Raw genomic sequence first — 16,742 nt, 5'->3', positions numbered from 1 at the left:
GTACAGAGAATTCTGTATACTCCTTACCCAGGTTCCCCTAATATCAATACTTTATCACATTTGTATAATTCTTCCCCGCCTTTCTCTCATGTTAACTTTTTTTCTGATCCATTTGAGAGAAAGCTGCAAACATAATGTCCCTTTTTCTCTAAATACTTCAATATATATTTCCTAAAAATAAAGACATTCTCTTACATAACCACAGTACTAGGGAGTGGAAATTTTACCCTTTTTCCCCTCCTTAGTTCTTCTGGTGGGTTGAGTGATTAAAATGGCATAAGACAGGTAAACAGGAGAAAATAGTGAAATTTAATTACATATGTACATAAGGGGGGATTCCATGAGAACATGAGAGCCAAGGATAAACCAGGCAGTTGAGGCTCATATTCCATCTTGAGCTAAGGAGAGGGGGAGTGTGGTTCGGGACTTCAAAGAGGAAAAAGCCAGTTCACATGGAGATGGAGCAAACATTCGGGCCCCCTGCAACAGTGAGACTGGTCCGTGGGCCTTGCCGAATTCTTCCCTAGCACACTAGTCCATATTAAACTATAGGTGTCTATGAAATCTCCCTTCCTGGAGCAGGTCCTCTGTCTAAATTCTTTTAAGCAGTTTGGGGGGAAGTCAAAGGTTTTCCCTGATGTTTTTTTTTTTTTTTTTTAAGAAATAACCAGCTTAAAATTAATACCCCAAAAGACATTTTGGGGTGGCAAACTTTTCTCCCCCCCTTCCCGAATGGTTTAACCATCCCCCCTACTGTTTAATTTTAAATAAATTCTTGCACTTAGATAGTGTGGGGATAAACTTCAGTCTAGACTTGCCAGAATTATTGATAAATAGTAGAGTCCAGATTCATTAAGTACTTTCATGAGGAAAACAAATTTGATTTAATTTTCTAATCCCAGGTATATACAAAAGAAGTAGATTGCTTAAAATCATTGTTGATATGTTTCACTTTAATTTTTAAGGGCCTGTTTTTGGAAGATCTTTAGAAATGAGCTTCTTTTTTTTATGAGGCAGCCAAAAATGATTTTTAGACATGCTTTTGGTCATCTCCTTTAAGATCAGCTGTTTTGTTTCATTGCCCAAACAAAGGCTGAGACTAAACTTCCAGCTTAGCTTTTAAAACGACGTTATAATCAGAAAGTTTAAGGAAATCAAAATTATCAAAGTAAAAATAGAAATAATAATTTATTTAAGATCCAGGAAAATAGCTGTTCTGGAAACGCTGATTCGGGAAGAAATCCAAAGTGTTCCAATTCGGAGGTAAAACATAAGATGTTTTATGAGAAAAGATGAGAATATTACATCAGTAGAAAGAAGCAATTTCTATGGGTATTAATAAGCTGACGAAGGACTTTCTGTTGGTGCAAATAAGCTGACATAGTGATACCAGTTCTAAAGAATGTCTATTGTGTTCAGACCTCTCCTCCTGTCGGCTTTCCTGTTAGTTCTGCAAGCAGAAGTGGTTGTTGGGAGTGTGATGCTGCTGTAGCCGGTCCAAAGGCTCCTTTGCCCAGGTTCAACCTTCCAGAGTCTGGAGGAGGAAGAGATGCCAGGCAGTGCCTCCGGGGCGGCAGCTCCGACTCCATCTTGAGGTGGCTGCATTCGTATTATTTTTCATGCTGCAATTACAAATGATTGCAGTTCTACTCGGTAGGCAACCCTGTATGAAATATTTTGGAACTCTCCTTCGTATTTTAGTGTATCAAGTCTTTTATATAGTCCTCGATTTCAGGGTAGGCTAAAGTGCAATAACATCAGAAATCCTTTGGTCATTGGTTCATCTCTTTGGGGTCGCACACCACACACAGTCTGCTTGTGCCCAACAGAAGAATGAGCAGTGATTGCTCAGGAGAGACTGTGGCTTCTGGAGGGAGTATATCAAGTTCCCCTGCAAAGGACTGTGGGAAATGTACATATGGGTGTTTGAGCCTGGGGGTAACTGGGATAGAGTCATAAGTCCTTCACCCCCCACGAGCTGTTTTTTAGAGGATTTAGAGGATGTTCTGTTTAGCTGCATATTACCCAGCTAAACAGAACAGAATTTTGTACTTTCCTTGGGTTTGTCTGGTTGGTAAAAAAATATGTTAGGACTTACACAGCATATAGGATAATGACAATCCTCACCCACTATGAGTTGAGGGTGGTGGTGGTTATTATTATAATAATAATAATAATAATAATAATAATAATAATAATAGCAGCTGGCACTCTTTAAGCACTTATTATGGGTCAGGAACTGCTGTTGAGCACTTGACATGAATTAATTCATTGAGCGCTCACAACCCCAGGATACAGGTGCTGTAGATACGGGTTAACTCGGCCAGGGCTTCCGGTTCCGGGATCCATGCCCCCTTTCCCCTTCCACTGCAGCACCGCCCTGTGGAGGGCAAAGTTTGGGGTTTCTAGAGAGATGCAAGATGTACACAGCCCCTGACCACAGAGAGAAATGAGATAGGGATGAACAACACAGAGAATACCCCACAGGCTGTCCCCTCGTCCCCAGCCCCCGGCCGCCTCCTTAGTGTGACCTGTTGCTGTCTCATCTACCCTGTGCTGCTTGCCCATCTCCCTGGCTGTGGCCACCTCCCTCTGGGCCACCCTCTACCCCCCTGCCCTGCACATCTGATCATGTGATGCTTCAGGTTTAAATGCTCCCACTGCATCCCGAAAACAATCTTCCCATCCCCTTCAGCCTTGGATGCCAAACCCTGATTGTATTAGGATCGCCTTTTGCACTTGATAAAATGCATGTTGGCAGGCCCCAGCTTAGGGGACGGGGTAGAAACAAGCTTCCTGGGAGTGGGAAGTGAGTGATTCTCACATGAGCCTGGGGAGGGAACTTAACTGTATGGTGAAGTTCCGAATCTCTGCACCGTGGCCGGCCGGCCTGCGTGTCTGACTGTCCCGCCGGCCCAGGAGCTGAGAGGCCCTCCGCTTTGCCTAGCAAAGTCCCTCATATCCAACCAGCACTCGGCAAATAGCTCAGGTACGCACACGACTGTACTCTGAAGCAAGTTCTGTCCGTGGGACAGTTTGCAAGGTATGCTCAAAACAGGCCTTCATCTAAGCCATTAGTGCTGATTTCCATGGCTGGCGGGTGAAAAGACTACACAATCACAACACCCTCTCTTCACCTTTCTGTTGGCCTTTTTTGTGGCTTTCCCCCAGGGCAGTGGAGGGCCTTTCCGCCCACATGGGAAGCAGTTTGCCTGCAGATGCAGACATTTAGTCCCAAAGCAGAGCGTGGGGATTTCACCAGTAGGGTGGTTTCCAGGTCCTGCTCGGTCACTGTTGGCTGGTTTCAAGGGAGAGAAGGAAATGCAGTGCTAGCCTTGAAGTTACTGCTGGCTGGCAAATGTTTGCATCACAAAGCCTGCATTGGGGAAGAGTCTCTCTAATAGCCACTCCTGTGGCAAGAATGGGGTGTCCTCTGCCTTGGGGTGAAGCAGACCTGGGTTAGCAGGTTAGCCAACAGCAGCTTGCAGGGAAAGATGGGTGAAAATGGAAGTGCAGCCACAGAAGATGGCACCCCCAACAGAAGAGAGCCAGCGCTTTCTTAGGGCCCACGAGGATCACGGGGAGTCAAGTCTCCAGCCCTGCCAGGCGCTCCCTGTTTATGAAACAAGCACGTAGCACAGGCCCAGGTTCCCAGCCCTCTCACAAGCTTGTTAATTACCAGAAAAATGTGTGGTTTCATGCTTTCAGCCCATCCAAAGACAAGAGAACAGGGTTCTGATAACTTGTTGCCACCTTTGGCATTCTTTTCCTTTTTTCTTTTTTTCTTTTTATCAGTTTTTCCATTACCGTTTTCCTGCTGTTTCAGTGCTCACCCTGCAATTACCGTACACAGCGAGGCTGCGAGGAGAGCAGCAGGTGCCGTGGTGAGCAGGCGCCTCCCCGAGACGGCGGCAGCGGCAGCGTCAGTGGGCCGTTCACTGCCAGTGCTCAGGCCTGTTCTCTCTCACTCAGCAGGACGGTCGTAGGGGCATCTATTTGTAGTCCCTACAGTGTGTTTACCCTCTACCTGTCTCCTGACGGTTCTTTCGAAATGGCTTGACTCTAGCAGTATCAATGCGTGCTGGAAGTGCTTTGTTCAGGTGGTTTTCAGTTTCCGAAACATCAGTTAAAAGGAAGAAAAGTTTCTATTTATTGAGCATCTACAACATGCCAGGAACTTTCACAGGTGTTCCTTCATTTATGCTTCATAATAATCTTGGGAGGCTGCTAATGTCATTGGTTCCCATTTCCCAGATGAGGAGCCTGAGGCCGGATTCCAAATGCTGCCGCCAGGGTGCAGAGAAGCAAAGGCAGGATTTGAATATGGGTTCGGTTCTTCATGCGGTTCTCTTTCTGCTGGACGCTGTGTCTTACACACCACACAGATTTCTCTCATCTAATCCTCATGACAGCCCCGCAGTGTAGGTGCTGATGGGGAAACCGAGGCATCCAAAGGAGAGGCGGCCTGGCAGTGTGAGCGGCAAGCCAGAATGCGCCCCGGGCTTCGGCTTGCCTGCGTCTGCATTCACCCACCCCGTCTTAAACCAAACCTTTACTGAAAACTTGCTCTGAAATGGGCTGTTGTCTGGGGTTGGTTCAGAAAAGGTTCCCTGCAGTCTACACCCTCCAGCACATGAGTGTACAGGTCCCATCTGGTGAGTGAATTCTTTGCAACCCTGTTCAAATAAATATCATACATATGTAATGTGTTTTTTTTCCTTTCAGATCGGCCGTGGATTTGGAACATTCCTTATACCAAAGCCCCCGATACACACGGGAACATGTGGGTCCCATCCTGAGAAGGCTGAAGCTCTGAGACACTTGAGTGTAAGACACTGAGCCCCAAGCATCAACTGTTCTTGTTCGTACTGGGTGTTCACATCCCTTCAAGTTATCTCTGCACCCCCAGGACACTCTTTGCAAAGGTCACTCTTTTGAACGTGGACGTTGGTTATAGTTTTAGTGGTCATAATTAACATTTCTCACTAAAAGAAAAAAGTTGTATTTTCTTAATTCCCTTTTCTATACTGTGCTTTGGAATGAGAGCTATTAAACGTCACACCGCGAAAAGAATACATAGATAGAAAGTTCTTGTCAGGATTGGAATCTCTTGACGGTGTCAGCCCTGCAGAGTTGAGGGTTGACTGTGCATGTCGTGCGTTATCAGGAAAGGTGCTCTTCGCTCAGCTGACACTTGTCAGAGGAGACAGGTGGCCGTTTGCCTTGTCACCCAGCCCTCACTCAGCTTCTGAGGGTCTCAGGGTTGCTGGACCTGCGTCTGCAGATTCCAGGCACCTGTCGCTGAGGCTGGTGTGGCTGCCCTTCACACCAGGGCGCCGGATGGCCTCAGCCCAGCTGCTCCAGGGGGCTCTCCACGCCCCCCGCGCGGTGCCGGCCGCCTCGCTGCTGACGGTGGGTCTCCCTGGACCAGGCCGCCTGCGATTTCCTCACTGGTCCCCCAGCTGCATGGGTGTCTCTTCCATCCTCACAGATTTCCAGAAAAGACAGCTCATAGAATCATACAAAAGCACACAAGTATTTTACTGGGAAAAAATCCTAAAAGGTGGCCCAATTTGGTTCCTTCAGTTTACAAGTGAGGAAACTGAGGCCCAGGAAGGTCCAGGCTGTCCCCCAGGCCATAGCTCGCTGGGGCCCAGCCCTGAGTGTCTTTCCACGTTGTGTGCCCACATCCTTCATACGCAGGCATCAGGGCCTCCCAAGGCCATTTACAGCCTCTGTTTTCTTTACAGTTGAGAGGCTCTACAGCCTCTTCATCTTACAGTTGAGAAAAGAGTTAAATGCTAATTTGGAATGGTTTTTTTTTAAACGGTTTCTCAAATTGTTTTTCAGAGGCCTAGAATCTCCATCTCAGAAGCTGTGAAGGGGGCGGGGGGGGGCCCCCCGCTGTGCCAGAAGAGGGACTGCCCTGGCTGTGCCCCCCATCCCCCATCATGGAAGCTCTGCTTCCCCTGTTTTGTATGCCGGGATTCTATTCAGAATGTTCTCTGGGATTTTATTTATTTATTTTTTAGTGTTCTGCTTTAAAAAAAAAGTCACAAAGCCACTGACTTAGTACAACCAGTTCATTTCACAGGCAGTAAAACAAAGGCTTAAGCCTTTTTCGACCCTGCCTTCCCAGAACAACAGACCCTGCCCCCGAGGAGCCCCGAAGGCGACAGGCGACGGGCGACAGGAGCCTGGGCTGGCCGTACAGGCCAATGCAGCGGCAGGGCCAGCTCAGCAGAGGGCCCAGTGGTCTCGCTGGCAAGGCAGTCCCGTCCTAGGAAGCGGCAGCAGGAGCCAAGTCACAAAGGGCTGCAAGCGGTCAGCCTGCTCTGGAGCGGGACCCGGAAGGCCTGGGCTGCTCGGGGCCCGGTCCAGGCGACGAGGGCAGGGGGACCCCTGCCAGTCATAGCCGGCCCCGGGTGAGGTCCCAGGCTGTGCTGTTCATCTGGGCCACGCAACTGCGGAGGGGCTTAGAGCTCAGAGCTGGAGCTGGGATGCCCAAGTGTTTGATTCATATCTTAGGGCGTTTGAATTTCACCCTCATTACCGAGGAATATGAGCTGTAACAACCTCTTCCCTGAGAATTCCTTGGGAACACTTGCTTTTGCCTGCTGAACACCTCAAAGGAAAGCTTAGACAGACATTCTTTATAGAATGTAGTGATTGTATGGATGGATAAATGACAAAGTCTGCTGACAAAAGTCTTTGTAGGAGCTCAATGACATGCAGAAATAAATTAACTATTGTATAGAATTAAATCTAAAATTCTATTGATACTGTGCTAACTATGTGTTAACACGTAGCTCAGACCACATCATGATAAAATCTCTGGCAAGCTTTCCAAGTTGAGTAGCCCACTTGCTTCAAGCAATATCCAAAAGAGTGCTGCAGACAAAACTGTACCATTTCTTACTGCGTTTCTGCCACCTGGTAAGTTATGTCTGAAGTGGCCCTTGCTTATTTATAGGGATTCACACACAGAAACAAAAGATGAGACAGATCAGATAAGAGGTTATTTGCAGCCCTTTGGTCCTGGGAGATGCCAGCAGCACACAGGACCAGGACCCAACACGGAGCCAGGTGACCCCCTGGGAGCCCAGCCTGTCCACTGAGGCCCAAGCAGCCATGCCGACTGGCAGGTGCTGAGCGCTTGCAGGGCACCAGGGACTGTTCTACATGTCTTACGCGTAATAACTGATTTAATCCTCACAGTATCCCAGTGAAGCGGGCACTGTTACCATCCCCATTTCATAGATGGAGAAACTAAGGTACTGGTCCAAAGTCACAGAGCTGGCAAGTAGCAGAGCTGGGATTTGACCCTACACAGCAAGTGTGGGAGGTGTTCCCAACCAGCTCCAGCCAAGGAGGAGGCCTTGTGTACATAATATGCAACTGCAGCTACAAAACCAGTGCCTTTCATCCTCTGGAACAGTGAATCACAGCTGGCGTGACAGAACTGGCTAGCAGCACATAAAATCAACCACTAAATGTCAGGTTAACAGGCAGTGGAGCGGGTTCCTTTCAGGTGAGAGCACCAAGGGCTGAACACTTGCCGTGTTTTATGCCTCATCCTTCAGTAATGTGTGCGAGCGAGCAGACTTGACTTAAATGCAAGAAGAAACGAAGGCGGGAATTCTAAAAGCCGGGTTTCTCAAAAAGCAGCAAAAGTAAACGAGCCCTCGTCGTCTGGGTGTTCCACGGCAGAGGTTTTTTCACACTGTGGTCACAACCCTTTCGAGAGGCATGAAATCGGCCTAGGGGCCCATGACCAGCATTATTAAATGAAATACAGAAAGTGTCTGTACATAACACGAAGGAAGGTTATTTCTGTTTCAGTTCGCATTCCTTCCCAGGTTTGCTAGTTCAAGCCCCCGAGTGAAGACAGAGGGAGGGTCACCGGGTGGTGACTGCAGACCTGAGCAAAGCCCAAGAGTCTGGTCCCAGCTCTGCCCCACCCTCCCCCGCCCCCAACACACACGCTAGGAGACAGGCACGTCATGCGATGCCCGAGTCCTCATAGTCTCATCTCTGAGCAGGGCTAATACCTATCCTTCCTGCCTCGTGGGACTGTCGAAGAGATGCTCTTAAACACCGGCAAATACGGCATAAACATAAACTGGAATGATTCTCATTCCCAGTTGGTGAAAGTGCCAGGAGCTGGCAGTCTCCCTGGGGCCCTTGGAGAATGTTAATTCAAGTGTACGAAACTAGCCCGTGCCCTCAAATACTGCTTCCAGAGTCCTAAATGCAGGTTGTGTCTGGAAGGCAAGGGTAGATGTAGGAGTCTTGGCTGGGGGTGGGGAGGCCAGTAGGCCTCTGGATGCCCCAGGAAGCCTTCAACCCTGGGCCGAGTCTCTGCACAACTGACCCACCTACTTCCTGCCCTGAAAGTACTAGCTCTGCATAAGGGTCCCCGTGGTGGCTGAGCGGGGCTGGGGAATCATGGTCACAGGAGTCCGGGGGTGAGTTGACGCTTGAGTCCTGGGAGGAAGTCCTTTCCACAAACGAACTCCAAGAAGTGAGCGACTGGCCCAAGATCATGAAAGCAAGCTCCTGCTTCCTGGACGCCGCTGATACCATAGCGGGCTCAAGAAATGGGCACCTTCAATTGTGCTGAGATTGGCAGAACCTGCCTCTAGGTAGAGAATTGGACCGAGTGGCCTCAATGAGCCACTTCACAGCATTCTAGACACAGCCTGTCCCCACTCGTGAGGAACCAGCCCAAGCCCTGGCCGCACGTTCCATCCTGCCCTGGCACCCGGACGCACTGGCAGTGGAGGGCCTCTCCCGAGGCCTCTAATTCCTACTGAGGTAGGCCCCTGGCTCCAGCTCAGAGCAGAACTGGGCGGCCTTAGGAGGAGGTGCAAGGGTGGGGAGAGGGGTGGGGTGCATGAGGGAACTTTGGGGGTGATGAGAATGTTCCTATCAAGATTGGAGCATTGATTACATTTTACAAAACACCTTGAATTATACATCAAATCGGTAACTTTTTTAAATTTCAATTCTCTATCCAATGCTATTTATTGATATTGTTGGGATAAAGGGAAATTTGGATTCTTATTTCTTAAACTAAATTTCCAGCTAGCTCAACGATGTAAATGCAAAAATTAAACCTCAGAGACGCTAACACAAGTGCCAGTTATCTAGATATAAGTCTGAAAACGTGATTCAGCCATGGCAGGAGACACTGGCAGAGTAGGGTCAAGCAAATATTTAAAAAAAGATCATGTAAAGAACAGGCTATACCAACATCTCAATGAAAAATTTTTACACACAGATCTTAAGTTTGGATCATGTTAACTTATCCTCTATGATACAACCCTTCAATACAATGCCTTTATTAAGGTCTCTGCTAAAAAAAAGAAAACCAACAACACTGACACATAGAGGAACTTCTTATAAAACCATTATTGAAGGTACTAGATAATTTAATATTCCCTAGAACAGGTTCCAGATGATGAACTCCTTATAGAATTTAGTGGCAGGGACAAGTCTAATTCTTTGGAACCTGCCTCCTAGGTAATACAAAATATGCTATGTAGGTCTATTTTTGTCTTAGTGGCTAGGAAGCTCAGATCTAAAGTTAATGTTTTATTAACAAATTTGCTTCCTCTGTCCCTTTAATACTATGCTTTTCTTTTCCCAGTATCTTACTGTATACATGTAATAATGACATCATGACAAATCCATTTTGGAAACAGTTGTGATATAATCAAACTCAAGATATCTTTTAACAGCAAGGGTTCGGAGCTTCTATCTTCCCTACTAATATATTAGGGGACTACGCTATCTCGGGCCTTCAAACAGGCAAGTGGAATTGAGTTGCTACATGTACATTATGAAGGAGAAGCGTAGAAACAAGTACACGTTGGTGGCCAGGGCCTTACTCTTACCACAATTACTGTAACAACCAACACCCAAACTGCAGCAACGAAAAAATGCAGGTTTAAATTTCCCTCCTTCCCAAAGGACTGTGCCTGCTAGAAACACCTTCCTGCAGACAAGTGAGCAGCAATTCAGAACATGTTTGCTGCTTCGTTCACTCGATCTCCTCAGTCAGCCTTTGGTTTGGTGGCACCCGAGACGTCCCCCGGCTGGCTGTGCAAAAAGCACGTGGGCAGGAAGATGCTGTGGAGAACTGAATCTGAATCATCACGACTCTTCCATTATCGTCCATCAGAGACAGTGGGGACGTCTTGTCTTCGGATGGGGGACGTTTTACGAGACTGAGAGTCCTACGTAAATTCAGCAGTTGTGGCTGCTGATGCTGTCTGCACCAGACTGAATTTTACTGCTTCCTTCAACTCTTGGCTGTTTGGGGGTTTTTTTTGTTTTTTTTTTAACAGTGATCTTGCTGACATTTTCTAGTCGACATCCTCCAGTATCATGGTTAATTATCAAAATGCATTCTTTTACGGAAGGTTTCTTTGAACCTTTGAAAACAGTTACTGGTGGAGTTGATGCATCTGTATTTGGCAGAGTTATTTTCACCTGTTCACCGTTTCCAGCCGCAAGCTCTCCTTCACAAAAGAATCAACGGAGCACATTTGAAGTCCTGGCACACGGCGTGAAAGGTGCAGCTCCGCTGCTTCTCAAAACCCTCGCCTAACTTGAGAACTGCTGGCGATGCGCCAGGGTGCACTCGCTCCGTCCGCTCCGACCTTGCCTCCCCGCCACGCCCCCTCGGTGTCCCGCCATCGACCCCCTCGGCCTGAAGGAGCTGCATTCACAGCCACCCACCAAATCAGTAACTTTTATTGTATGTAAATTATAGTAAGTTCTCACTTAACATCACTGATATGTTCTGGGACTTAAAGCAAAACGACATATAACAAAACCAGGTTTATCAGAGGGTAATCGATGTAAAACAGAGCTAAGTTCCTAAGGCGTCTCATCAGCTTTAGAGCAAGATGTTATTCGAGGATCTGCTGTGTGGCTCAATAAAGCTGATTTTTTAAAACCACAAAGAAAGTACAGTTTGGATACATGTATTTACGTAAGTTCTACATCAAAAGAAATCTAAATTGTTTAACTCTAGTTAATGATAATACCATATTTTGCCGTATATAATGCGCTTTTGTGTATAATATGCACCCACATTTTTGTGTGTGTTATACACAGCAAAATACAGTACACGCTGAAGGATCTAGGGGCAAGTGTATTGATCTATGTCTGCAGTCTATGTTGAAATGCATTAAAATATGGTATATTTGTGGGTGGATAGATACATAGTAAAGGAAACAGGAAAATTTAAGTGTACAAAGTTGCCACTGTAAAATTCTTTCCTCTTTGATGTATGTGTGAAGTATTCATTTTCCAACGTTGTGGGGGAGACCAAGTAACCTCAGGTTCCTGGCAGGGTCGAATGGCTATGGAGCCAACCCTTCACAGATCAAAGTGTAAGCTCTGGAAAACAACTTCCTTTAAAAACCAGCTGCTTCAAAGTACTGAAAATGACAGAAAGCAGGCAGAAACGGGAGGGGGGTCAAGGACTAAGAAAGGGACCGCCCTGGGTGAGTGTGCTGGGGCTGGGGGTGGGGGGGCGGGGTATAGTTGATTGTTGTCTGTTTTTCTGCTGTTTGTTTGTTTTACCACTTTTGGTCCGAGGGCAGGTCTCAGTCTGCCCAGGTAAACCTCCTGTGGAAAGCCTGCCGTCTTGCTGGCATGACGGTCACAGTACAGGGTTTGGAGCAGTCACAGCCTCTCAGAGTGAAGGGGAAAATAACAGAGAAGAGCCACAGAGGGGATTCCCAGGTCCTGTATGTAAACTGCTCAGATCTTGGGCTGACCACGGAGCTGTGTGTGCACAGCCAAGCCTAAAGGAACTGAACTAAAAGCCTGAGCTGCTTCTCACTACAGGGGAGTCAGTTTGCGGCTGAGTTCAGCCAAGTGAACTGCCTGTTGAAAAAGAGTAAATTATTTTCACAGGAACATAACAGAATCCAGAGCTTCTGCAATACATTATAAATTACACATCAATACTATGTCTAGGACATAATCTCAAATTACTCAGTATACAAATAAACAGAAAAACATAACTCATTTGTTAAAGAAAGGACAAGCAAAGGAAACCAACCCTAGAATTTCCAGTCAAAGATTTCAAAGCAGTTATTAAAATTATGTTCCAAGGTGTAAAAAAGATTTTATATTGAATAAAAAGACAGTAAATCTCAGCAGAGTATTAGAAATTGTTTTTGAAGAACTGAATGGAAATGTTAAAAAGTAAAATACCTGAAATTTAAAATTTCACTAAATAACAGAATGGAGATAGCCAGGGAGTCAGGTCAACAAATAGGCCAATAAAAATTACCCAATCTGGAGAACAAAAAGAAAACATTGGGAAAAATAGAGAGGGAATACTGGGGACCTATGAGATAATATCAAAAAGTTTAACCAGCGTGTAACTGGAACCCTAGGAGAGGAGAAACTATGGGACAGAGAAAATATTTGAAGAAAAAATAACTAAAAATTTCCCAACTTTGGTGACAAATTTACAGATTCAAGTTCAGTGAATACCTGGCAGTATTAACACAAAATGCCACTGGGCATATCACAGTCAAACTCCTGGAGACCAGACTTGAAGAGAAAACCTGAAAAGCAGCCAGAAGGAGCTGGGAGCCCAACCACTGACCGGCCTCGCAGCAGAAACAGCGAGGCCAGAAGGCCGCCAAGCCACACCCCCAATGCGCTGAGAGAAAGTCACCTCAGAAACCTGCATCCAGCAGAAATGTCCTTCGCCAATGAAGATGAAATAACCACATTTTCAGATAGAAGAAAACCAAGAGAGCTTGCAGATCCGCACTACAAGAAATACTGAAGGAAATTCTTCAGGCTGAAAGGAGAGTGTATCAGAGAGAAACTCAGTGTTCAGTAAGGAAGGAAAACCGTTTGAAATAGCAGATACCTTCATAAATAAAAAAGACTACATTTTTCTCTTGAAGAATGTATATTGTGCCCCAACTGGTGTGGCACAGTTGGTTGGGCATCCTGCAAAGCAAAAGGCCACCAGTTCAGTTCCTGGTCAGGGCACATGCCTGGGTTGCAGGTTCCATTCCCTATCGGGGCACATACAAGAGGCAACCAATTGATGTGTCTCTCTCACACCAATGTCTCTCTCCCTCTTTCTCTCTCCCTTCCACTCTCTCTAAAAATAAATAAATAAAATCTTTTTTTTTTAAAGAATGTATATTGCTGTTTAAACGGTAAACCATTGTATTGTGCCCCTGGCCAGGGAGCTCAGTTGGTTACAGCATCGGCGCAATGCACACACACCAAGGTTGTGGGTTTCATTGCCATCCAGGGCACATGCAAGAGTCAACCAATGAATGCATCAAAAAGTGGAACAACAAATCAAGTTTCTCTCCATCTCTCTCTCTAAAATCAATAAATTAAAAAAAATTGTACATTTTAGCATAGGGACATGTGATTTGAATGACAACCGTAGCGTAATATACATGGGGGAGAAAGCCTGTACAGGTGCAGGCTTTCTGTATGTCACACAATGTCATACAACATTAACCCTTAGAGGGCTGTGAAAAATTAATCCCTACAGCAGCCACTTTTAAAAAGTATGCAATGAGATAGAGCTAAAAAGTCAATAAAGTGGAATTCTAAAAAATTTTCAGTAAATCCAAAAGAAGATGGGAAAGGAAGAATAAAGGAACAAAAAACAAATATTTTGAACAAAACAATATGAAAATACACACCAAAATTTTTAGGATGCAACTAGCACAGGACTAATGGAAATTTATAGCTTTAAAATGTTAACACTAGAGAAGAGAGGTCTAAAATCAGTGATGTGTCTACTGTAAGAAGCTCAAAAAAGTAAACCCAGAACGAAGTAGAATGAAAATAAGAGCAGAAATATCAAGTGGATTTTATCCCAAAAATGCAAGGAAGGTGTAACACTAGAAAAGCAATCAATGAAATTTAACAGATTAACAGAATAAAGGGAAACACTATATGACTATTGCATTACATGCAGAAAAAAACACTTGACAAAATTCAGTACTCCTGTTTTATTTTTTAAAAGAAAAACCTCAGAAAACTAGAAACAAAAGGAAACTTCTTCACCTGGTAAAGGGTATCAATGAAACACCTACAGTTAACATCATATTTAATGTTGAAAAACTAAAGGCTTTCCCCTAAGATCATAAAGAAGACAGGCATATCTGCTTCCACTTCTTCTATTCAAGATTATCCTGGGGTCCTAGCTTTTGCAGTGAGTCAAGGGAAAAAAAAGATAAATATCAGAAAGGAAGAAACAAACCTCTATTTAAGATGATATGACTATTTACCAGAAAATCCTAAAGGAATCAACTACTACAACTAATGAGTGAATTTAGCAAGGTTGTAGAAACCAAGTTAATTTGCAGAAATTATTCATATTTTTATACACTACAGCAAACAATTGGAACATATTTACAATAACATCAAAAAAAAACTTGAAAAAGATGTGCAAGGTCTCTACATGAAAACTTCCTAAGAAGACTGAAGTAAATGGAGAGATATACCTTATTCACAAATTAAGATGTCAGTTCTTCCCAAAATAGATTCAGCACAATCCTAATCAAGATCCCACAAGGTGCCCTGGTTGGTGTGGCTCAGTTGGTTGGAGCATCATTACATAGACCAAAAGGTCACAGGTTTGATTCCAGGTCAGGGCACATGCTCAGGTTGTGGGTTTAATCCCCAGTCGGGGTACCTACGAGAAGGCAACCAATGTTTCTCATATCCATGTCTCTCCCTCTCCCTTTCCCTTTCTCTCTCTCTCTCGCTAAAAGCAATGAAAAAATGTTCTCCAGTAAGGATTTAAAAAATTAAATTTAAAAAAGATCCCACAAGGCCTCAGTTGGTTGGAGTGCTGTCCCATTGTGCCAAGGCTGCAGTTCGATTTCCAGTTCGATTTCCGGTCAGGGCACATACAAGAATCAACCAATGAACACATGCATAAGTGGAACAAAATCTATGTCGGTCTCTCTCTCTCTCTCCATTTCTCTTCCTCTCTAAATCAATAACTAATTTTTTTAAAGATTCTTCAAGGTTTTTCCAGATGAAATTAACATTCTACAATTTTTACAAAAAGTTAAAGGTCTTGTAATAGTTAATGAAAATCGTAATAAGGAGCAAAAATCAGAGACTCACACTTCCTGACTTCAAGACCTATAAAGCTACAGGTGATCTAAATACTGTGGTATTGGCATAAGGAAGGATGAATAATGGTCAAGGTACAGGTTCCTGAAATAAATTCACCCTCATTTGTCTTTTCAGCAAATGGCACTGGAATAACTGGAGGTCCACATGGACAAAATGAACCTTGACTCTTTTCTCACACTATATAGAAACATAAACTTAAAATGGCGTGTAGACACAAAAATAAAAGCTAAAATTATAGAATGTCTAGGGGGGGAAAATACATGCAACCTAGAGGGAAATAATGATTTCTTAGGACACAAAGAACACTGAACATAAGAGATTAATATATTGAGCTTCACCAAAATTAAAAACATCCATCAGAAAACATCTTGAAGAAAATGAACAGGCAAGGCAGTGGCTGGTAGAAAAATATTTGCAAGATAGGTATCTGAGAAAGAACTGGTTTGGTTATATAAAGGATCCCTGTAATCCAATAATACAAAATAAAAAACAATTTTTCTAATGGGTAAAATATATCAACAGGTCATTTACAAAGGCAGATATACAAATGGCCAACAAGCACATTAGTTATCAGGGAAATGTAAACTAAAACAATGAGATACCACTACACATCCATCAGTATGATTAAAATCAAAATGACTTATACTGCCAAATGTTCACAAGACATGGATCATCAAGAACTATTGCACGTTGTTGGTTGGTACAGCTACTTTAAAAAAATATTAGGCACTTTCTTATAAAAATTAAATACACATCTGCCCTATGACTCAGCAATTCCACTCAGCAATTTGTAAATTCTACCCAAGAATTTCTTAGGTATTTACCCAAGAGACACAAAAACAACCACAACTGCTTATACAAGAAGGCTCCTAGCAATTTTACTTAGAAGAGCGAAAAAATTTCTGAGAGCCCTGGTTTCCGTCAATAGGAAAATGAATACACCTATCGTATATTCAAACAGTTCAAAAAAACCCTAGAGGGCAAAAAGGGTCAAATTATTCTAAGGCATAACATGGACAGATGTTAAAAACAATGTTTTACACAAACATGTTCACACCTGTACGCTTACATTTATATGAAGATCGGGAACAGGCAAAACTAAGTTCTATAAAGGCAAAACGAACCAGTGGTAGAAAAAATTAAGAACAGGTTGATACGATGGATTGGTAAGTGTTTAATATGCAAAGCTGTATACATTTGTCCGAATTCTTCTAATGGTTCACTTTAGATTTTCTTACTTCACTGGATGTAAATGTTATCCCCAAAGAAAAAAAATCTGTGAATAAATATCGAATTCTAGTGATATGTAGGGAGGAGTATTGGGGAGGGTGGGAGTGGGTTGATGTCTTCAACTTCCTTTGAATGTATTTAAACCAGACGGGTTGATGGATGGAAAGAGGGAGGGATAGATACGTAATAAAGCACGTATAGTAAAATTTAGAATCGAGGTGGTGAGTATATGGGTGCTCACTGTAAATTTCTTACAACTTTTAAATTTTTCCTAATAAAATGGTGGGGAGCAGTAGTAGTAGGACTTATCCAGGAGACACACATGCCCCCATAGCCACCCCCGCAAAGCC

General features: G+C 44.2%; 1 protein-coding gene across 1 annotated transcript in view; it reads left to right on the top strand.

The window, feature by feature from the left end:
- Positions 1-4,946, top strand: part of TDP1 (tyrosyl-DNA phosphodiesterase 1) — a 63,271-nt gene extending 58,325 nt beyond the window's left edge. Inside the window, exon 15 of the mRNA XM_054566978.1 lies at positions 4,726-4,946. Within this exon, the coding sequence (XP_054422953.1) occupies positions 4,726-4,799 (74 nt within the window). The 3' untranslated portion in view covers positions 4,800-4,946. The remainder of the gene's footprint in view (positions 1-4,725) is intronic.
- Positions 4,947-16,742: the final 11,796 nt, after the last annotated feature.

The sequence above is a fragment of the Pteronotus mesoamericanus genome, unplaced genomic scaffold, assembly GCF_021234165.1.
Source record: "Pteronotus mesoamericanus isolate MK-2021 breed Mesoamerican mustached bat unplaced genomic scaffold, CSHL_Meso_final contig_182, whole genome shotgun sequence".
Classification (NCBI taxonomy): domain Eukaryota; kingdom Metazoa; phylum Chordata; class Mammalia; order Chiroptera; family Mormoopidae; genus Pteronotus; species Pteronotus mesoamericanus.
The sequence above is the reverse complement of the archived record's forward strand: the minus strand, read 5'-3'. Positions and strand labels throughout refer to the sequence as shown.